General features: G+C 38.1%; 1 protein-coding gene across 1 annotated transcript in view; it reads left to right on the forward strand.

The window, feature by feature from the left end:
- Nucleotides 1-10,483, forward strand: part of LOC124158203 (kinesin-like protein KIF26B) — a 172,337-nt gene extending 161,854 nt beyond the window's left edge. Inside the window, exons 2-3 of the mRNA XM_046533390.1 lie at nucleotides 9,550-9,742; nucleotides 10,430-10,483. Of these exons, the coding sequence (XP_046389346.1) occupies nucleotides 9,550-9,742; nucleotides 10,430-10,483 (247 nt within the window). The remainder of the gene's footprint in view (nucleotides 1-9,549; nucleotides 9,743-10,429) is intronic.
- Nucleotides 10,484-24,474: the final 13,991 nt, after the last annotated feature.

Consider the following 24,474-nt stretch of genomic DNA (forward strand, 5'->3'; position numbering starts at 1 on the left):
CACGTGGGAAGGAGTTGAAGGGATATGGAGTATAGGTGTCGGTTGCCTCCTCTTGTGAGATGGAGTTAGCGGCGGGTCGGAGGTTAGATTCGGGTGAGAGGCATTAAAGTGAAGGATTCAATATATATACCTCGAGGCGTGTGTCGCCAGGATATATGGCTATGTTTGTGTGGGAATCTCAGGGTTGCGTGAGGGAAAAAAATGGTGCTACACGGAACTCACATCAGGGTTTTTATTTTTTTTGGGTGGTGTGTCCTCTTTCTCAGAAGTGTCACTCCGATTTTTTTTTCGCCTCCGTTTTATTCTCCTATCCAGTTTCTCTCTTTCTTTGCACGTGAGATTTGTTCTACATTTTATTCCTTTTCTTTTTATATTCGCTTCTCCTTGGGATTTCTTTTCGCTTCCTCTTCCGAAACCTCCTTATCGACTCCCTCGCATGACGGTGTATATATGTTTCCCTTTCCTCTCACTTTTATTTACCGGAATACGCTTCTACGCCTTAGTCGTATTACAGCAACCTGATGGATAAAATACTTGATAGGTAATATTTGTTACCCTAAAATTTTGGCACTTTCGTGAGCAATGATATGTCTATCGATCTTCGCGCCAGGTTAATTCCGTAATGACAAGTTTTTGAATGTCGCAGGAGCAAAATACGATAGTTAACTCGACTGCGGTCTTCGCTGCAATATCGTAGTTTATTTTCATTAATATCGTTTACTTGAATAGAAATATATGAGTGGACGATGCATCAATCCATATAAAGCGTTATATCTTATGTATATTCATACTATGTGATGCTGTAATTTCCATTAGGGAAAACTCACCCGCACGTGGATTGTAACAGGACCTATGGTGAGAGTCAGAAGTTATAGTTCGATATCCAATCAACACGATTTTTTTCCTTGTAACTTATTATGTAGCATGCATCCGCTGGGTCCTTCACTCGTCCAGATATGTGCATTTTAATTAAACGCATTGAAAATTAGCTGATTACACAATTACTATTACAATTCCGATTATTTTATTTAAGTGTAAACAATAATTTATAAATTTGCTACTGCATATTAAGACCTAGCAAACTTAATGATTTATGTGTAACCAATTTCATGCGATGGCGATTTTATTTTATTTCCCAAATAGTTGGGAAAAATGAAAAAAGTTCCTCATAGGAGCTGATAAAATGAAATATATTAAAAGGATATATGCTCTTTTAGGAGATAATTTAAGCACCTGCTAATAAATCATAAACTTCTCTAGATCATAATATGCGGTAACAATGCTTGAAATATTTTTTGAACCTTAATAAAGCGAACAGAATTTTAATAGTAATTGCATGAAAAGCTCATATTTAATGCGTGCCAATTGATTTCATAATGTATCTGTCCAAAATGAGCATACTTTTCTGTGTATATGATATACATGAGCCGTATTATTCCGCGGTTTTTTGCCGTAAAAATGTGCAATTTATTACCTGGGCCACGAGATTAAATGTACATGCAATAATGACATGAATCCACACCGCTCCTCCCGTGGGTACCATTCTGTCTACGCAATCACATTTTCATCCGGTTGAATCTTTTCGTCCATTGTCACGTAATCAGCGTCGCGCGAGCCAAGTGACCCTTTTTCGCATTTCATCCTCAAACCGTTCACCCGCCTTCCTCCCCATCCAGACTAACAGAGCTCGTCATCCTCCCGGAGTCGGCAGCGTGAACATTGACCTTATCACGTCCTCGGGCGACCTCCACTCATCAACACGTACATACCTCTCGGGCTCCGTGCCTTTCCCAACTCACCCACCCCTCTCAATCCTACGTCATATTTTTTATCTGTTGCTTTGCGCTTCGCGTGTTTTTTTTTTCTTTTTCAATTTTTTTGTTGTCTTTATTACTTATTTTACGTCTCCAAAACCCGTTGACTCGAGCTTCCTTTTGCCTTTCGCGGCGACCTTTCAACCCTTTCTATACAGTCCTGCCGTTTTGTTCGTTCCACTTCCTCGTGTATATTTCCATCTCTGTCTGTACGTGTTCCTTCATTCCTTTTTTCGTCTTGTCTGAGGTTTTTCCTGCGTCGTCTCGTCGGGCACTCTTTTGCTTTTTTCTGTCGCCCTTTTTCCTAATATTTTTATGTCTTCGTTTTATATTTGTCGGCCCAGTGGGTGGACCAGGGTGTGGAGCATTGGGTCGCTGAACAGAAAGTCCCGGGTTCAAATCCATGTTGAAGCTTTCAGGCACTCCATGAACACAAAAACCTATCTTCCCAGTGCAGGGATACCTACAAGAAGGAACTTCTACCCTCCGCTTCCCTTAATGTATAGTATCACCGGTCTATCGGTTTGTTTGGGTTCAGCTCTGCTCTCTCCCATTAAAACCAACCCACGGGTTGAATTAATCAGTGAGTTTATTTATACCAAAAAGCCTTTGGTGTACAAAGCTTGATATGAGGTATTTCTCTCATCGACATTGGTAATTGTAGTTCAAAAAGTCTTTTCCTAATCTTGGACAACCATCGCCATTAGATTAAATAGTGAAATTTTGATTTATAATGCAGTTTCAAATAGATATAGCTTGGATGGTCCACTGTATAAATTTTCTGTCTATGAAGCAATTTTAGAAGAGCACGTTCGAGAATTTTCGTGAAAATTATATTACCGACGTTTCTCGTTAGGAAATTCTTCATCTATACGGTTTTCCGTCATCTCTATCAAGCTCTCGCATTCCTCGTCTATGAGCATGTTCAGTTGCCTTGCGGGAATGTCGGCGGTTTTATTTCTCTCCTATTTCCTTTTGTTTCTAAAAGCTCCCGTCTCCATTCTCTGCTTATAAAGTCTCGAACATGTGAGAAATGTGGTGAGAGCGAGGAGATGTTCCTTTCCTTTCCCCCGGAGCGATAAATTCTGCCGTGTTCGCGGCTACTGCTCGTGTTTTTTTTGTGAGCAGCATAGTGAACGGGATGTGGAAATTCAGTGTGTTTCCTTTTGTTTGGTCCGCCTTTAAATAATAACTTCTCAGAGAAGACATTTTTTTGGCCTGAGAGCAACAGCTTTCTGCGCTGTAGAATGCTTTAAAAAGGGAATGACAGGGTGGCAGTCTAAATCTGGAGGTTGTTTGTATTGAGCCGTCTACTCCATTAAAAATTTTGCTGCATCTAATTTGATATTGGAATTGGTAATTCTTTAATTTAAGTAACACCCTCTAGTACTGGAGAATCCTTTGTAAAGGCATGGGTGGGTAGCAACCTAAATTTTCAATATATATAAATGGGGCCGTATTCTACAAAATAATTTTTGCTACGAATAACGTATGTAAGACCCCGTTTTCATGAAGTGTTTTATATAGGTGTTGCCTTGAAATGTATAAAATTCAAGAGGTGTATTTTTGTGCGCTGATATGATTAAATATCACTCTAATTTTTCAAATAAAATTTATCATATACTATACGCATACATTTAGCGAAAGTATTTCGCAGAAAAGTCACAAAATCGATAGATTAGATCACCTGGACTATATTAGGATGGTGATGAACTTAATCCTCTCAGATTTTTACTAACTATCTCTTTTTCACTCAAAGATTATCATTATACAGTTCCTTATTGATTTATCGTCTTTGATTTACCTCCTTAGTCTCCTTGGTGATAGAATAAACTACGCCTTTCCTTTTTTAAACGCTGACGACGTAATTGCTGTTATAATGAAATCATTACCTATTTTAAAGCTAAATTACCCTTGCCATAGAACTGTTATTGGTTTTTCGTAACTTCCTCCAATAAGCCCTCTTTATCCAGAGAAAATTCATTCAGATACGATAAAAAATCGGTGATACTTATAAAGTTATAAAATTAGCTTTGCCTTGGTGATTAACAATGACTCCACTTGGTTTTTGACCAAACCCAGACTAAAAAGACATTTGCTTTAAAAATGTTTGCGTTCGGTACGGGTCGAGATACGCCGCCGCCCATAGTTACCCTTAGCACTCCTGTGAGGGTAATTTTTCCAGCCATTGATTTTTTTATTTTGGGCGAAGAAAATATTTCTCTGTACCTATTTTCCATCGAGTTATCTATCTCCATTCCAGCATCTTTTGCAGAGAGAGAGATACCTTTCTGGTTGCTGTAGATGAATTTTCACATTATCTCTTTGGGACCTCGGAGGTCATTTGCCTGCGTGAACCGTCCATAATTCAGGCGCGCCTGCTCATCGCTGCTTTCCCTCGCAAGTTGATCCGATGGATTGGAGATCTCGCGCGTCCTCTCTCTCGATTTGCTCTTATTCCCCGCTTGGGATTCCCTTTTTTTGGGATGCGGTTAGGACACGCTGAGCTGGGAGGAGGGCTCGTAATTTCTTAGGAAAGGTAAACTTGGAAACTTGGGATACCATATTCTTTTATGTCTATACTCTACCCAGCCAACAGTCTCAATAGGCGTCGGGCGAAAGGTGCTGGAACTGAAAAGGTTTGGTATGCCTAAAGATATGCGTTTGTCCTGGGATTTGATTACTCAATTTTCCAGGGAAATAATAATCCCTTTCCCTATCCGTTCGGCAACATATATCCCTTATTCACTTTTTTCTTGTTGGACATGGAAGTGTTTTGCTGATTTGTTTTTTTTTTGTACTTCAGGGACCCCATCGAGATATCATATTATTACAGAGCCACATTGTTACGTATTTTTTTCCAAATATTTCAACCACTAAATTCAAAGCACTAATTGCTATCTAAATAATGGGATTGTTCTTGTTTTTACACGTTAGATATTTCGGTTATAATAATTTGCCTCCTTTATGAAAGGCAATTGATGATCACATGCATTAATTCAATAAGTATTCTCTCGAAAGAGGAATGAAAATGGAGCACACACCAAGAATGACGAATGAGTTTAAAGGAGATTACTTATCCTTTTATTTCATTTGACCGGAATGATTTCATGTGTTCACTGCTTAAGTATTAAAGAAATGCATTTGAGATTTAGGGATCATGAATACTAGAATCCTGCGAACTGCAACTGTGGGTGATTTGAAGGGGTTTTGCTAAGTAGGAGAATTGATTTGTTGCGAATTTCTGGAGAGAAATGGAATGAATAGGTTATTTTTAGCCGGGATCCTCATGGAGGCGAGGTCGAGGGTAGAGCGAGGATGGTACGGCCGTCGAGTGCGAAGGCGGGGTCAAAATCTCGCGCACCCCACTGTAGAGGAAGATCCCTCACACCCTCCATCTCATTACTCGGTGACGCGGAAGTTGGCGAAGAGGAGTATGTGAATAAAAAATGTTGTATCGGTGGTGTCCCGGAAGGGCATTTCGGGCTCAAGCATTGAAAGAAATAAACTTATATTCGTGCAAACCGAAATGTTCTCCATTAGTACTAGCGCTCGCTCCGAGTATTCTTTCGTTCCGTATTATTCGTAATATGAGGAAATGCTGGCGCTCGGTAAGATTTGGTGAAGCAAGACTTGGTCAACTTCAAATTGAATTTCATAGCCAAAACTCTGGTTCAGACGCGTATCACATTCAGGGTTTCACCATAGATTAAGTTGATACACCACGTAGACGCTCGGGTGATCACGGCAACCTTCAAATTAGAATTTATCGATGACTCTCAAATGTCTGTCGTATTGCAACATCTATTAACATCACATCATTCCATGTCACGCCATTTTTTCTCTTATTTACTCTATTATTTTAGAACTTTTTATTGTTTCAAAATAGTATTTGTTCTCAACTACAATTGCTCAACAAAATATGTAGTTTTTTCGATAAAATAGATAAGTTTATCTTTACTATATTAAATGTTTTGCGAAATCCAGTGTTTAAAAGTTAACATTGATTTCTTGATTAATTTAAAACCAAGAACAGCACTAAGGCCTTAATATTTGGTTATATGATATAATAAAGTATGAGTATATGATAAAAATAAGTATGAAAATAATCTCATCTCATTAATAGCTATTAAGTTTCAGAAATGCAATATATACAAATCACGACACGTCCAAGAGTCAACACTTGACGACCTTATATAGAAGGGAAGGAACTCAGCGTTGTAAGTTATGTCAGCTGGTCATAAGTAATAGGGATTTTGCGTTCCTTTGAAAAACCTCCTTTAATGTGATCTTGCAAGTGCCCTAGAGGCGATAGGCCTCATGAAAGAGATGCTGACGTAAATTTGAAAGGCTAAGTTAGTTTATATGTCTCCGTTTTTCCAAGCCTTCTCTCACAACACCCTCGCATTTAAACCAAAATATTTTCTCTTCCGTTCTGTGATGCTTCCTTGCGAGGCGTTGCTGCTGGCGAATGGAAAAAAGAGTCCAAACGAACAACTGTAAATAAAATCGGTTGGTCCAAAAATGAAAGAGAATCTCTCTCAAAGAAAAAAAATTTAAAATAAAAGAAAACGGATCATCTGGGCCTTGCTTTGTCCTCCACATGGCAGTGAACGTTCACTCATTCGTATTATGCCTCCGACTTGCATTCGTCTTTTTCTTTTTTTTTATTCAGCGTCCTCGCGAATAAAATATCCTTTGTACCGTGAACCGTCGCCCGTTTGAGTCGGGACGCATTATTTCTGCGTCATCGAATGAGGTTTTCATTGAGATTGACCGGTTAAGATAGCCGTCGGCCATGGTCGTCTCTTATTTTAACTCGACATTCATACACATCGCTTCCACGGGCCACTGAGTGGATCGCTGACCAGTGGCTTCAATTGAGTCCACTTTTTTGACGTGCTTGGATTTGCATTTCTTTTGATTGGACTTTGCCCCCGATAAATGAAGTGTAAAGGGAGTTCATGGCATGTAAATTTAGGTGTTGTATAATCTTATACTTTTTTCATATCATATAGTGTATAGATCTATGATATTGTTTATTTTGGATACAAAATTTCTTTCAAAACACATGACTAGGTATAGACAAGGTTGTAGATTTGAAATAAATCATGGCAGTTAAGATATTTATTTGCTCACTAACTGCCGTGGGGAACATATTAGGAATTAGGATCAAACAATTATTTTCTGCTGTGAACTTGTTAAGAAACACCCGAATAAAACATTTGCTAGTCATTACTGAACTTCTTTGCTATATTTAGCTTCTATTAATGAAATTCACAGAATGCGATTTTTAGGATTGATTATGGCGTAGAGACGTAGGTATGCTACCTGTTTCAATCCTCTCAAGGATTTTGTGAGGGAGGACATTAATACCAACACTATTTCATCATTTTTATATGATAATGTACGATTCAACCCTTTAATTTATCTTATTATTTGTTCACACATTTTTCTCAAAAATATCATCGTTATTCCGATAATTATCTAATATACTAAATTTAAAGATTCAGGTAATTCTTTTCGTAAAATGCTAAATGCTTTTTGCGCAGATTATGAGTGAAGAAGGAAGGAAATTTGAATTGGAGAGAGATATGAAAGAATTTTTCTTTAATGAAAAACTTCAACGTCGCTATTCTTTCTGGACGTCAGAGTATTTTCTTTTTTCCAAAGTGTGAGTATAATTTTGATAATACACCTACAAAGGCAGCTTTCCCTAACACCCACAAAATTCCTGTATTTTGTGCTTTTTTCCTGGAGAAGTGCGAATGTGTCTCAACCTCGCGATCCCATTTGTTTATCGCTGTACCGACGAATTTGATTTGCCCATCCCCGAAGCCACTTGCCACATCCATCAAGTCTTCGCTCCACCTTCTTCGAATCACTCTTTCACAGCCCTCCCCATTCCCTTTTGAGTTCTTCGTCCACGTTTTCTCTTTTTCTCCCCATCACCACCGCAGTCTCCTTTTCCTGCTTCTTCTTCTTCTCCCATCTACCTCACACTCACCCCATACATACTTTTTTTCTCCCTTTTTTCTCCTTCCCCAAGTCCGCCCTCTTCCTTTCACTCAGGCCTTATTCGATTTGCTCCCGAAGGAGACTTGGATGTGGTGGGGAGGGGTTGACGCCGTGAGGATGTTCTGAAGAGGTTGGGAAGTGTTCCGATCGGTAGGGGCTGGAGAAGGCAGAGGGAGGCGTACCCTTACTGAGTGAGGGGTCCAGAAGAAGAAAAAAACCGAGGCTGGGTCGGCAGTTCCCGCCACCTGAGGTCTCTTACCGATCCCCAGTACCTCCTCACGTTAGTCCTGGGAAACTCTATCCACTCCACCTCTCCCCTCTTTTCCTTTACGTCAGCTCGTCGCCCAAGTCTAGTGATGGTATATTTACGCCTGGGTGGCGCATGGTATCATTAACCGGGTCACAGTTCAGGGAAAAAACTATTTGCGACGAAGATTCAATATATTTAACCGACTTTTTCTAATAAGACTATGTTTTATCCATAGATGGTGCATTTACTCATTCGTTTATTTGTCAGGTAAAGTTTTTCCTTCTAAGCCACCGCTGTTCTAGCTTCTTATGGATTATTTTTCGAAATTTTGTAATACCTTTTCTTTAGAAGGAGTTTATTCATGAATTATATCCTATGTAATATGGCTGGAGTACTTGTCGCAATTAGAAAAATTAAACTTGCATGCCAGTGTAAGAAAATCAACTTAAGGCTGGAAGGCGATACTTGGTGGAACTTGGTGACAGGAAACATTATGAAAATACACTTTAGTATGTTCCACAGGAGTTTTAATAACCGACCCAGGTTTCGACAGTACACTATGTCATTATCAAGGTTAATGACATAGTACATGACCTTGGTAATGACATAGCGTACTGTCGAAACCTGGGTCGGTTATTAAAACTCCTGTGGAACATACAAAAGTGTATCTTCATTATGTTTCCTAAGAAAATCAATTTTAATCTGATTCTGTTTAATTGTATTGCCTTCAGGTTTATTAAGGATATTTTTTAGTTTCTAGCTCTACTTCAAAAAAATGGCATGAGCGGCCTTCAGCTGATGCATGACTCGTACTGAGTGTGTAGTTATCCTCTTGAGATTCAGAACCACCGCACAGTGGACTGATATTTAAAAAAGGTGGACCGGATAATAAAATGACTTTTTCGAGGTAGAAAGCTGAAACTTCGAAAATATATTCACAATTTGTTGCCTATTGCCATGTAAATTCGCCGTTGTCGATCTTTTCCTTTCATAATCAGTGATTCAAATTATCATTTCTCTGATTTTGCGTTTAGAGCCGCGCATATGGGTAGTTATTTGAACTTTTGTCATCGTTACCCTTATGATTTATGCAGCAGAATAAAAGATACTAAGTCAAAATATCTACATAATATCATATTTTAACACTATATCGGAAAAGAATTTAACTTGTAAGTTAATCAACTTTATCGGCAATTAAAATGAACCTTAAGTGATGGAACCCCTTCAAATTTTTTTCTTGGGGATCATGGCAGTGTCTTTAATAAGTCATTTTTTTCGTTTATGAAAATGCGGCGCCACAGTTTTTTTTTGCTCAACGATTGGTTTTTTTCTCCTGAGAGTGTTATCAAGAGATGTCCTTGATAAGAGATAATCCCTTCTCCCCCACCCCCTTCCATTAGCTTATTAATATCTTTCCCGTTTCAAATTCAGTGATTCTGAGGATCATTTCTCTTATTATGCTTGCAGGGCCGCTCAGAAGCTCAACCTTTCGTCATCGCCGCACCGTCGGAAGAGGCACTCATCAGGCGAGGATGAGTCCACGGGTCCGGCTGTGGCCTTCCGCACCGACTACGGGGGAATCGTCCACCGCTCGCCGCCACCAGTTCCGCCCGCTCTACTGCGGAGGATCGGCGTGAGGGAGGTATCTGGAGTCGGAAAGGTAAGGGAAATTCCAATCCTAATCCTCGCTTTATCCTGCAACCAACGGTCTTTGAACTCCTTCACAAAAGTTGCTATGGGAAAAGATTCCTTTGGACCGGTAATCGAACCTCAGACCTTTGTCTTTCTGTTCCACTGCACAGACCGCAATACTGTCTTATTTCCTTCATTCCCATGGCAATTTATTTCTATTTTTCTTCATTATATTCATTTTCGGCATTATTGAAAGTGTCACCGCCGTTAACGCGTAGATAAGAATTATATCAAATTTACGCTCCCTGCTAAAGTAAGCTGAAGGGCTTTTTAGAAGGGCTTCCACAGTCAGAAACAGTTATCGGTGTGGTAATTTTCCTAACGTCAATTAGGTATGTTATTATACTTTATTTGACGAAATTAGACCAAAATTGAAATTGGCGAACAAGATTGTGTTAGATGCATAGTCAAATTCGCTGCTAATTTAGGGCCAGTTTTGTTTTATTTTAGAGAGGAACTCACAGGTTAACCTATGATTTGGTATCAAGTATTCTATTCAGGACAATACAGGAATTAAACCACAGGTTGCTCCCCAAAACTTTTCAATCGTTTGACATTCGGGCACGGTAGCCGCCATTTTTCGCCATAGTCTCCTGACACCAATACTGCTCCTCGTCATTTTCCACCTACTTCTCCGCTCTTTTCCTCCTTGAAGGCTTTGCTGACCACCCCTAAAACTCCGTCCTTCTTCATCGGTCCTTTATATTGAGATTGACGTCTCATATCCGAACCCCCGGGGTTGCCTCGGGGAACTCGCTCCTCCTCCCTTCTTTCTTTCTTCTGTCTGTCCGGGATAAAAGGGATGCTGAACTTCTGGCAATTTATGGAAACCTTTATCAAAGGACTTATATTCCCACTTTTCTCCGGCATTGAACATCGCCTTCACCCGCAAAAAAACCCTGGACGTGCTGCTGATTTTTATTGAAGGTTTTCCGAGCCGCGCCGCTTGCCATTTATCCGTCCTCGGACCACTCCATTCTTTGGGTCTTACGTACAGGTGAGAAAGATTTCTTCATATTGGCCGAAATATTTCCCTCTTCCTATGTTGAAGGAAATTCTATCCTACATACATGTTTGCTTACGCATTTTTTTCAGTAACTGTTATTTTAAAATGCGCTCGATGAACACTATGCTCTCTTGATTTCAGATATTTATCTATTATTTAAAAAAAACTTTATTTTTAGGTTTGATTAATTTATTTTCCTGTTGTTACTCTAGAAGTTTTCTTTGTGGATTATATATTTCTTGAAAATAAGAGATTGCTTGAATTATTCCGTTTTGTTTCTCCAAAATTATGCTACATGTTCTTCACTACTCATTGAGTGCTTCGTGAAAAATACAGCTTTGGTACAGAGTATATAGCTGCCGCAATATTTAGTAATTTCAAATACTCCTAGCCGTCGCTAAATGTTTTCATAATGTTCTTTGTGAAGACCAATAGCATATGTGAGACTAAATTTTGTTTTAAGACAAAGAGCCGTTTTGAGCTTAGTTTTTCAGAAAAAAATCCTAAGTACGATATTTGCAACACTTCTATAACGTGTCTGGAGAAATTGGTGGAACCGCACACTTGAAATCAGGCTTTTAGCAAAAGGGATTATCTTATGAAATTCAATAATACGTCATAAACATTAAAATTATGCCAGAGGAATTAATATTATTCCTTGATCACATTCCAGGGATCGTTTTATAATCTCATCCCACATTTCCTAAGAGTCAGTGACGATATTATCCTTCGAAGAAATCACGTGGCTTGATACATTTAACCCCATTACCTTCCATTAAAGACGTAGACGGATTAAGCATAAAGAGGTGGCGCTATGGGACCTCTGGAGAACGGAATCAACCATCGTGATCGTGTGAAAGGTGATGGAATGATGGAACGGAGTCGAGGAGCAGGGCATGAGAAAATAGAGGAATGGAGAGGCGAAGGAGAATGAAGGAACATGGTCATGTCTCCTCTTGACACTGGCGGGTTTGCGCTCGGAGCTCGGTAATAATGTCGGGCAGGGCGAGAAGAAATAGAGCACGTGGACCAAGCCGGGCGGGCATGACTAAATAAAGTACCGCGACGGAAACGTGCAATTACGTTCGTCTCCATTTAGTCATTCCATCCATTTGTCTCGCGTGAGCTTTTTCGAGTCTTTTTTATCATAGCCTTTTTTCGTCTCACCCTGTGGAGTAAGACCAGTGCTAATTGTTAACGTACCCTGGATCCGTACCCCTTGGCTCCCGTGTAGTTCAACCCTCTTCTGGATGAGTTTTCGTCTCTTCTCGGAAGGAAAGATTAGAGCATTCCTTTACGGCCTCTCTTCAAGTACAACTCATGCCACTTTTCCTTCCCCTCCTGAGTCAATCCGTTTATTTGAGGGCGGCGAGATTTAGAGTTGCACTTCCTTTGCTAATTAGGCTTGAACCCAACTTATTTCTTCCCCCTTCTCTCTTTCTCTCTCTCCCTCTCTACTTCTTTGCTCATTTTTTTCTTCCCAAGCCTTTTAAAGAGATTAAAATGCATAAACAACCCCTTTACTTTTCTTTCTTCTTTCTTTCTCAGCTTAAACCATGCCATCGAGTCGAACTCTTTATTTAGTTTTTTTTATTATCGCTTCGTAGTTGAAGGAAGAGGAACGTTCCGGTCTAGGGCGGAGTTTAGCTGCTAATTAAAGAAAAAGCGCTGGCCCTTCAACTTCAGAAGGTTTAAAGCCCCGTGAGGGTGTAGCTTGCTCGCGGCTTTACTGTGGCTTTAGCAGCGCAAGATAGTAGCGAGAAGTAAAGCAAGAAAGTTTCTTTGGGGATATCGAACCTACGCTAATTATCCTTGTTGTTTGCCTTCCAATGCTGTTGTTTTTTAATGAATATATTCCAATAATTTTCGTAATTAGGCCAAGATTAAAGGAAACTATACGGTGGTTTGAATAATCATACCGTATTAAGTCTGATGCGCCTATATTATACCTAAAAATTTATCATTATATTGTATCGTAATCATGTAATCAATATGGGTTGACAATTATGGAGATATACCTGAAGATTCCTGGAAATTCTTCCTAATGTAAAGATTCTATAATTTGTCGGTTCCTGGTATATTTTTGTCTGTAGGAGAGCGTCAATATTTATTTTTTGTTGGTCCATTTTGGTTATTCATGCATCACCGCAAACTTTTAATGCTGGCAAGTACGTGGCAGAAGTAACAGTACTGAAAATTCAAATCATCGTTCATATTTACATAGCGCCAATATTGTTCGTGTTTTTAATTGCTAGATAGATTTTAACTGGATTACTTTCATGAATACATTCTTGATTTTGTATTCTCATCGTGAAAACTGTATTTTCCGTTGGATTTGTTTTCATATTTTAATCGTGCGCATTTATTTTTCCTGTAAGAACGTTTTTGGATACTTAAATTCAGTTCTTTAGGTTTAATTATCACCCCTAAGCAAGTCAAAATATCCTGTGAAAATGGGTGAAAATACCACGTTTAAATACTAGAAAACGTGCATTAACGTTTCTCATTATAAGTATTTTATCTTTTAAAACACCTTTAATATATTTATTTAACTCTATCCACTGGATTCTCTCGTTTGATGAAGTCCAAAAAAGGGCCAATTTAACCTTGCACTTCATCATGTGAGGAAAATTTGATAATGTTTGCTTAGGTAAATATTTAATGGCTAATATCAAATAAATTGACATTTCTCTCAGTGAGAATCGACCGGATTAATGGAGGGTTTAATCTGCATTTGTGAAGTCTCTCAATACGTGAAAGTCGAAAATTCGCTTCCCTTTGACCGTTGATGCCAATTTGTGTTCTACACCCTTTTTCTTCCTGTGAATATTTTACCTCTTTATTTATCAATCATTAACTGAGTCAATAAATACATTCACGGATGTAAATGCGGATGAGGCCAAATTTAGCATTTGTTTCCTTTTTTTATTTTCTCATGAAAAACAGCGCCGAAGCCTCCCGCAGCTTTCACTTCCGTCACATTCCGAGTTTAAAATTAAGCTCTTTAAAAGAGTCGTCAATCAATGTTTATCGAATCCAGCCACTGTTTGTACCCCGAATATTTGATTTTTTTCTGTTTCATGTAACCTAATTCTATCATTCTACCTTTGGATTAATGGAGATATCTGGATTTTACGTTGACTTTGTATCTACTTTCAACCCCTTTGACGGTTTTACTCTCAGTTTTCCACGCTTTTTAAGGCTTTTGCCTAATACTGTGCCGCTTAAAGAAACTGCATCACTTCATATTATTGAAATTATATCCCAGGTCTTTTTTTGCTCATTATTTAAATGTACTTCAAATATATCTTTTAAAAAATAGTACCTATAGGGTTTAGAAAAGATTTTTTTATTTTGAAATATGTACCTAAATGATTTAAACTCTTCATCCCAAAGTGCATGTGACTGGACAACATTTCTAGCGTGTGTACAAAGGTATTTTTAATCGGTTGATCACCGATCATAAAAGAATACCGTTAATCCTTTGAAAAAATATGTATTCTCCGATGTTTTGAAGGATTGATATTGCACTTAATAGCTAGGGATCTCAGGACTACTCTAGATAACGTAGGCGAGTTTAAAAATATGTTGACACAATACATCAGAGTCCAGAGAAGCTTTTTCTTGCGTCATTTGCGTGCAAAATATTTTATATTTAGTGGAAGTAGCCTCTGAAAACCTGCCCAAAATGCACTTCAGCAATATTCAGCCTCCTATCATCGTATTCTTTCTTTCATTTCCAAATATTCCAATGTTTAATTGCGAAAAAATATACACAAATTTATATTTAAAAAATGCATAGTTTCATAATTTCATTAAATGGTGTTCCCTCCGTTAATCACCTCTGTAGGCTATACGTATTTGTGGATGTAAATAGTGATATAATATATATTTTGATTTGTTTCATGCTATATGAACTCTCTTTCGAATACTGATAACATCATTTTCGTTTTATTTTCAATTTGTGCTTTGTCTAGCGTTCCTAGTTTTTTTCAATGCTCAGCCAAGCATGGCTTCCAGAAGCGCACACAATTACTTCTCGACCGCTTTCCTAAGGTGTGCGCTGAATGGAAAGCGTTTGATCAATGGGAAGAAGGAAGGCAATGGTCATCATAACTCCTCGGACAATTCAGCTCATTTTCGCAGTATGCGAGTGGGAGTCACGCCTGTAGAAACAGCGGCCAATTTTTCGTCCGCGCTGGACTACTACCGGACGCAAATGACCGCGCTTTAATAATGAAGTTCTTTCGCATGCGCGCGGCCCAATGACCGCCTCTCCTCCCTCGGTCTCCAATTGCCTTAATGGATTTGCCCGGTTCCGTCGCACATGTTGGGGTTGGCAAGCAGAGGTGATGTGGTGAAATATTCGCGTTCCTTGGACACTCGTGTTATTCCTGCCCGAAAGCTTCTACCTTCCTTTGCGTATTTGCTGCTAGATATTAGCGAATGATAGTTTTTTGGGGAGCAAAGTGAATGTTGTCACAAGTAATTAAATAAATTGCGCCATTAAAATGTCGCCAATATGCTACATTACCATTATCATTTTAAATGTAGTAACGATGTTGCACCAATATGCTGCATTAATATTATACCTCAGTACCTTTTTCATCTCCCACAAGAATTCCTGGTGATACCAGACTGTAATTCTCTAGGGTAAATGTACCGGACGACGTATTGACGAAACATATCACACCAATATGACGATATTTCTTGGGTGAACATTTTAGTTTTTTTGCCTACGGCCTTTTCATCGAGTGATGCATTATTGCTATCAAGTTTTATACTAACTGTGATCTTCTAAATTTTTCAACATTTTTGACTTCTTAAATATATTAGAAAATTATCTTCAACAATTCGATATAAATAGGTATTTACTGGTGTGAATATGAGTTCTTGATGACCATTTTCTGTAATCTGCGGCAATTTCTTAACCATGGTTCGTTCGTCTTTCTTCTTTCGATATTTTCTTAAAAATAAAATACGGGTGCAGTATTCCTATTTACTTTTCTCCGAATAGAACGCATTGTAAGTTAATTTGCCAAGGCTGTAGAAAAGAACTATCTATCTTTTTGAAGTAGCTAGTGTATTTTTTTCGGATTCCTGTTGCTTTGCTAAACTGGAATCCACCATTGTCTCGGAATTGTCGTAATGTTTTTGCTGTCACCTTTCAACTAATTCAGTAAATCAAGGTTATTTACTTATTGATGCGGAAACTTCTATTCAACAACACGCCCTTAACTTTGAACTATATCAAAGAGTTGCTTTTTTGAGAAAAAATTAAATACCGCTGCCGTATTTATATTAATATTAATCATATTGTTTAAAATGTTGATGGTAGGCAGCATTTTTTCAATTCAACTTTACTATATCAGAGAAGAACTCAAAGTTTAATTTTGGAATACATGCATTTCGACTACTGATGTTTACTTTTCCCTACGTTTTCTTGGTAATATCGCTTGGTAATGTTTCCGGGAAGCCCTATTTTGATGTAATCTCTCGAATGATCCGGTTTTCGCGTGGAGCCTGTCTTATTTTCCCCTACTTAGTTTCCTTGGCAACTGATACTCACATTTTGTCTTCCGATTTCATATTCCTCATCCCTCATTTTCTTCTGCCTCATCTTTTTCTCCCTACTCGTTCTTTAAGCTTCGACCTTATTACTTGGCTTAGGGTCCCCACTCTATAAACAAAAGCTTGGCCTCCCTCCATTATCTTTAGATGGATGAAGATACGGTTATTTGCTGTCCTTTTCTTTCCCTTTTCATCAATCTTTTCTCTTCACAGAAATGCCTCCTCTTCACATTAATTTGGATATAATTGGCGAGGAACGAGCAAAATATTCCATTTCTCCTCCAAAAAATGGTAATTTCTGGGAAACATTTCAATTTCCTCACAATTTCATAACGACAGTTCCGTTGTATTTTAATATCCTGTTAATATCTGTATCTATGCCTGATAGATTAAATAAAAGGTACAATGGTATCATAATTTCATTCAAATTGTCTCCAGAGATCTATTTCTGAGTGTAATTCTAGGGTAGGTTCAGAGGAGAATCTCAATTCTGGGAAAATTGGGCTCCCAGAAATGTAAGGAATTCCTACGCAATCTAAAGTTCAGAATTATATATAAAATCCAACCATTGAACTGATATTTTAAACGTATCTGTTACTCATGTGTGGCTAGTCTAACGTATCTTTTTTCACTCCATGTTTTCATTATTTATCAAAGGGATTATTATTTCTACTATTTTTAAAACTTCTAGTTTGGCAGTGGAGGTGTGATTTAAGAGGAGCCCCTTGACTCGTAACATTATCGGTTCCCATAGTTTTCCTTTCCGCAATCTAGGAGCTCTCTGTGCTATATATAAGAAAAGAGACCTTTTAATAATCTCTTCTTAAACCGAAATGAGGATAGAACAAATGCCTTACAATTATGCATAATTTTAAACAGGAAGAATTATTTGGTATTTTACAGACATAATAATACTTTTCCGATAATTGTCTGTCTCATGAAACACCCATTTTTAATATCCATTGTACTAATTTATTCTGCGTTTCAGTGATGAAAATGTGTTCCAAGACCGTCCTTTTTCTGTTATGAATGACATTCGAGAAATGTTAATGAATGCTTATGTGATAAGCAGAGATTTTTGATTTTGCTGATTGTGCACCCTTGGTTCCTTCATTTCGCCCCCATAAGACAATAATGATGCGTATACCGTTGAAATTTCGCCATTATTCCCCCAGCAACCGCTCAATTTTTCCACGCGGTTCAGACTTCAATCGGGATATTCGCGCTTTGGGGTGCTCTTGAGACGTCGCGAATGAATTATGGATAATCTTCCCGGCATTAACTGCCAAACGTAATGACGAAGCGCTGAACGTTAACCCTTATTAGTCTCAAGGCGGCCTTCTTAAATACGTTCTTCTCGTTTTTGGCGTCATTCCCTTTCGCTCCTGTGCAGTTTTTACCCTCTTTCGATAGCGTCTCCTCGGAGATTCCTTTTCCCCGGGCCGGATTCAATCCCAACTAGCCGTTCTCTTCTTGGTAGAGACAGGCTAAGAAGGAGAACACTTTACGTCTACCAACCATTCTCATTACTCAACGCAAATATTCTTTAATGACACCATCAAACTGTGCATGGCATCCGTCATTCAGAACTCGGATATCTCTTCCCTCCCTTGTGCAATTACTCTCTGTCATAAAAGTCCCGGAGAAAAAAAGGTTACGACTTCTCTCAACGGAAAGGGAAGGTTTAAAGTGAGAGATATCTGCGTTTCGAGGCTAACTACTCATGGGCTCCAAGACGGGAAGGAATAAAATAGGTGTAGAGAGAGAGAAAGAAAAACTGCGAGATGAAGGTGAAAGTACTCGCTTGGAACGTCTAGATGGGAGAGGAAAATAAGGGCGAATTTACGGCGGTTCCAGACAAGTTTTACGCCAGTCTAATTTATCCCCGTTCGTCTCGACGGTTGAGCTTATTAAAGTATCCAACGTGCGGGCCATGCCCTGGAATTGCGACGCTCCAAGGGAACATACTGCGGGTACCCCAATCGCAGTGTTGTGTCAAGACATATTATGTACTTTTTTATTCACGTCATGTCTCTCACTTCGACCTCTCTTGTGAAAATGAATGCTATTCTTATATAAGCAGAATTATTTAGGATTGAATAGGTATTTTAGACCTAAATCAGGGCAGCTATCCGTATGTGCTCTTTAAATATCCCTGAAAGTATATTTTAAGCCGCATTGATGTGATTAAAATGTGACCTACTGTATAATATGACCTTGTTTGGTGAACTTTTAATAGTAGATAAGTGTTGTCTCTTGAATCATTATCTCGTCCTTTTTTGATTGCTTGGATTGTGATTGCTAACTTCTATATATATATGGATGAATTATATTGTAAAAATTCTTATCTTTTGTATCCATGTGTTTAAATAAGCTCCTTGTAAATTGTGATTTATCTTAATACAAATTTATACTATAACGAATAAATATTATGGGTGAATAGAAAAAATACGCAGCATGAAATGTTGCGGAGGGACATGTAAAAATAAGGAAAGCGAGCAATAACGAGGAAGTTATAATTTAAATTCCGTACGAAGAGAATAGAATTAGTAATGGAGAAATAGTCTGTAAAATATTTTACGCAAGACATCCGGAAATGTATTCCATGAAAAGTAGATAATTTGGGACTAGATGAAAATGTCCGTGAAAGATATGGGGGAAGGCAAGGAGAAATCTTAGTGACTCAGGTTTTGCTTCAGTTGAGGTGAGGTCGCGCGGGAAAGGGTTGGATCGTAAAGATTTCGGATGAATTTATGATGTGACCTTTAATGGCATCAAGAAAGAAAGGGAAAGGGCTCTTGAAAATCCTGGATGGCGAAAGCATACCATTTGGTTTTCGAAGTGCGGATCTCAGTTTCTCAAGGTATGTATTCTGAATGGCAATTCCTAATTGCTAATTCCCAAAGAATGTGCTAACGAATATCTTGGAGAGAATTGGAATGAGATGTCATCAGAACCCCAGAATACTGATTTAAAATGTCTGCTATTAAATATTTTCCTTTTTCTGGAGGTGAAAGGTTTTATTTAGATAAATTAATGCAGTTAAGATTTTTCCTCTCTTTTGGCTACAAAATTTTATGAAAAAATGTTTTCGTGCCTGTAAAATTATCTACTGCACGAGCAATATTCTGTACGTTTAAAATCCGTCATGACTGGAAGATTATGTATTTACTTCATAAGTGGATCAGTGTAGAATTCGGTGAAATAATTTAAAGAACATTCATGTAATTGCGAATGAGCTACATGTGAAACAAATTTATATTACTGTCATCAAAAAATATTACTAATTATTTAGCTTCAAATATCATTGCGCGTGAAAGCGATTAGAGAGGATAGTTAAAAGGACAAAGTTATAAGTTTGAATAGAAGGGAGGATTCTGAACCAGGGATAAATAAATTATTTTGTGTTGATTCATTGATATTTTTCCTGGCATTAAACTTAAGATAGCTCATTATTTTCTCTAGTATGTCATTTGAAGAAAAATAATTAATAGCTAATCTACTTCTTATTATATCGTATCAGAATTTGCCGCTTTTATGATAATTCCTCATATCAGTGCTTTTGTGTCAATATGCAATTGAGTGAATATTTGATTATCAATGTTACGAAATGTAAATGCTGACCATCAGAGTCAAATAATAATCACAATAAAATAATGCATGTAAAACTTCATTGATAATAGTATGTGATTGGAAAACTACTACATTGCGTAAAATAAATGCAACAGTAATCAAGACCTGATTATATTCATTGTCCATGCAGACTGACCAGATCACATGAGTACCTAAAATTTAAAAGTTTGAATCAGCGCAATAAATTCCTCAAGCCATCTCTCTTCTTTGCTATTAATGAGTTATCATTTCTCCCGTAAATATGTTTCGCCCATTTTTTCAGTCTGGATCTTTCTTGTGGCTATCTATTCCACAGTTTAGTCTCGCTCTTTTGTTTTTCACAGCATCACCACCGCCTTATTTCCCTTCGTTGCTGGCGAATGATGCTCCCAAATTCCACCCAATTTGCTCGGGATCGGCTTCCATGCCTCTAAAACACCGAGCCCATCTCTCAACTCTCAATCATCTTTCCTGATTCGAGGATAACATCCACTTCATGTTGCCATGACTACGAACCTCCTCCCGCCTGAAATCCCCTCATCTCTTTTTGTGAACAGCACCCGTCTGCTTCAACTCTATTCTTCACATAAATGTGCTGAAAATGTGAATGTATAGGTATGATATATTTTTAATATTTGGGTCATCGAAGATCTGGTTGTGTCTTTAAGTTATAAACAAGTAATCTAAAGTTGTATGTCGATGCGGTCTTCAGATAATATTGAATATTGTGCATAAGCTTGAGCATATCAACAAATTTAAACTTATCCCAAATTATTTTCAAAGTTAATACGTGATTATAAAGTTCCAATGGCCCCACTATTGTTAATCACATACCAGCATGGCTTAGCGAGGCTATAATGAGGTAGAAAATCTGATAAGAAATATATATATGAAGGATCTCCAGATAGGGTGCTGTCGTGAGGCATTAATGGGGCAATAAATATGACGACGGGGATCTAATTGTAAGCTTGGTTGCTTTAGTACACTCGTTTTTAAATGTCAGAATAGCATTGCATATCATCCTTATGCACCTTTGTTGGTCGTCTGCTGTTGAAATTCAGATCTATTGACAATGGAAGGTTATCGATGACTGCTGAAAATCGACAACCATCGATTGCATTTGACTGTCTTTGCCGTAATTTCCTAGGCAAACTGAATAACAATGTAATGATAATCCCCCCCCCCCCAGATTGAATCCAATAAGTTGCGCTTTTGGCTATCTTGGACAGGGCCTCGATCATTGCACTCCGTGTAAAAGCGTGGAAATTCGTAATTTTTTCAACTCATACTATTCGCATAATACTACGACTTGGAAGATAAGACTTTTTTAGAGCCTCTATTATTTTTCTAATTCCTATTGATTGCCTATTTTTTTATTATCTTAATGCCAAGTGTAGCTTGCAGTTGTTTTTGTGCTGTAAATATAATGGCATCCCACGAAAGTTTCACATTAGAGTATTGTCCGTCTACACGTTTAAAATTCACGGTATTCGGCCATTTTTGGAGATCCCAGACCGGATTCAGCTGATTCCCTGCGCGGTGTAAATACCAACCAGCATTCCATGGGTGCCATTACACTACATTTCCGCCGAGTTTGACGCTGTTTTTTTAATATTGACTGTGATTTTGTAGACATAGAATCCGTGTGAAATTTCATAAAATCCAGTATTAAGCTCCTTTGCTTATTGGTCATCAAATCGTGATGGGCAAGTTTGCCAGTGGAACAAACCTACTAAAAATCCCTTCCACGTATTTCCTCGCCCCTTACATTGTATCCCTAAGCAGTTTTTCTGTATGTACCCCATTCCACCCCTTTCCCTACCCTTGTCCCACGCCCGCCACCCTTCATTTATTTCCACTCCCCCACTCAATCAAAGCCATTCTTATCTTCGTTATGCGTTTCCTTCCCTAGTCCTTTTGCGGGGTTCTTTTTCTTTCGAAGAGGTCTTTTCATCCGAGCAGCAGTGCGTTCCTTTCCTCGACATTGTGAGGCCTCTTAAACCTCTTTTTCTCTTGCCTCTCCTTCCCCTTTCATACCTGTTTATATCCTCTACAAGTTTTCTCATGGCATGGTCGTATCCTGCTTCCTTATTATTTTTCTCCGTCCTGACTTTTATCCCCAGTGGTTGAGTAGCCATTGATCCCCAACACTTTGTCCCAGTGTGATTCACATATCTCCTGTTATCATGGGAAAAGATAAATACCGCAGTGATAGAATATTATACCCTTGTGTACTTTTTCCAAGCTACTGCAGGTTTCCTAAAGTTTTGATCACTTTTGAACGCAATTGAAGATTAAATTAGTGGTGAACTGTAATGTTTACAAGCATGTGTTTTTATTTTTTCCTTTAATTTTTGAAGCCAGAGACTACGCTATTTCGTGAATTTACTAAATTTATCGCAACATCATTAGCTTGAATCAATTATTTCAAGGAATTTTGTCATTTTTATCGAGGAATGAGGGAAAATAAAAGATTCTTTCAGAACCTTTATGCTATTCCAATTTTCTATTTACTACCTATTTTGTTATTGCTTTATTGCAGAATGATATATATAGTATTAGCTTGCAGTGATTTTTTTTGCTGGAGAAAATATTATCTTGAACCGGAAAATTTCCATTTAGTATCACATATTCTAATGTTAAGTATTAGAATTAAGAATTTATAGTGGACGATGTATTCAGAATAATTAAAAATATATTTTATTTTTAATGCCCATCCTCCCCCTCCGATCTCTGAACTATTTAGGACCGCATGGAGATGTTAATATAAGTACCGATTTAGGGAAAAATTTGGTCTAATGGCATAAAATTTTTCTTTCGTATAATGTTTTTCCAAAAATTCTTTGCAGTATATAACCATTGTGCGAATGAATAATATTTTTTCAGTCTTCTGGAATTCGGACCCTATTGAAGTTCAAATAAAGATCTCATTCGAGTGTGCTCGGTGCCGTCATTGGGATAATTACCTTCTCTTATATTCAAAGCGTTAAAACCATGGATCTTCTCCAGAATCATTCTTTTGAATGGCTCCTTTATTTGGCGTCATCTCCCGTTCATTTGCGTAGGTTTTTCTTTTCACCCGCCGCCGATTATAGGAATGATGAGCGTGTATTCATTTCTTAACGACTCCTTCCATAATGATCTCCCATGTCTCTCAATCGGGATGAATTAATTCTGTAAAGCGGTACTAATATATGTCACTGTATTTCCGCGCTGGGCGTCGGAATCATTTACCCCTTGTCTGCATCACGTTTTTTTCGGCTTGTGGAGTCAGTCACTAGGGTTCCTCATATTTCAACTTTTTTGACGAAGGAAATGGTAATGCCCCATCATAGGTATCAACTCTCATCAATATTTAAGATGTTATAATTTTCCAAATTGATGAATATCCTCTGAAGTTTTGCCGAAAAATTAGGGAACGTTGATATAAAAAGAAAATTTTCATATGTTCTTTTCGGCCAGATTAACTAAATTCACTAGGATTAGAGATATCAATTATCGTAAGTATTGACATTGAAACGTGAATTTTCCTGGTATTCGTCAACCTTTAGTGGAACTTATGACTTCATATGGTGACCTCATAACCGGTAATGTGTATACCACGATATATATTTGCCTTTTTTTATCTCTACTGTTCATTGCTTCAGCATAAATTATTAAAGAAGAAGTGATTTTGAAAGTTAATGCCGTCGAAATGGAGAGGATAAGTTGTGATATGAAAATATACATTGAAAGAAGGAAAATTGGTTAGATAGCATAAATGTCTCCACTAACTTCCCCATCTGGCCGGCCTGGAAGGCGGTTAATTGCTTATCTGTTAAACTAAATTTCGAAGGCTCAAGTCCTTCCAGGTTGAGGAATATACTCTTGTAGCACTATGTCTGAGATCTCATATATTATTCACTCAGTGGTTGTAATTTCCTGTTTGGTATAAATAACATATTACTATCATTCAATTCCTACTATTACTTGGAATCATCGATATAAAAACAAAATTTCCATTTATTCTTTCCGGTAAGAAAAACTAAATTCACTTGGTAAACAGATGTTAGGCAGCAACGCGTCAATTTTCTTTGCATCAGTCAACTTGCAGTGAAACTTGTAACTTAATATGGTGATCTCATAACCGGCAGTACATAAACCGTAATATTAATTTACCGTCTCTCCATCATGCATTAAATATATCGTGATTTTTATATATCCATGAAATTGAATTGAAAAACGAGGTACCCAAGGTAAGGTGGCACCCGAGCAGCCCTTAATGCATTCGACCCCGCGTTGCTTAATCAAAGAAATCCGTTCGTAATTGAGATAGCAGTTGCGAACCCGGAGGGCGATGGCAGGAGAACTGCTCCCAAGTTGGGCACCGCCATCCCACCTGTTAAGCGGGTTTTCGATATTCGCGGCAAAAGGTGGGGGTAGGGAAATTCAACTCGAACAGTCAGCTCCCTCTTTCCGTGTAACTCCCTTGAAGATCATTAGGCGGGGCTGTGGAGCGGGGATGCTCGTGG

The sequence above is a fragment of the Ischnura elegans genome, chromosome 4, assembly GCF_921293095.1.
Source record: "Ischnura elegans chromosome 4, ioIscEleg1.1, whole genome shotgun sequence".
Taxonomy (NCBI): domain Eukaryota; kingdom Metazoa; phylum Arthropoda; class Insecta; order Odonata; family Coenagrionidae; genus Ischnura; species Ischnura elegans.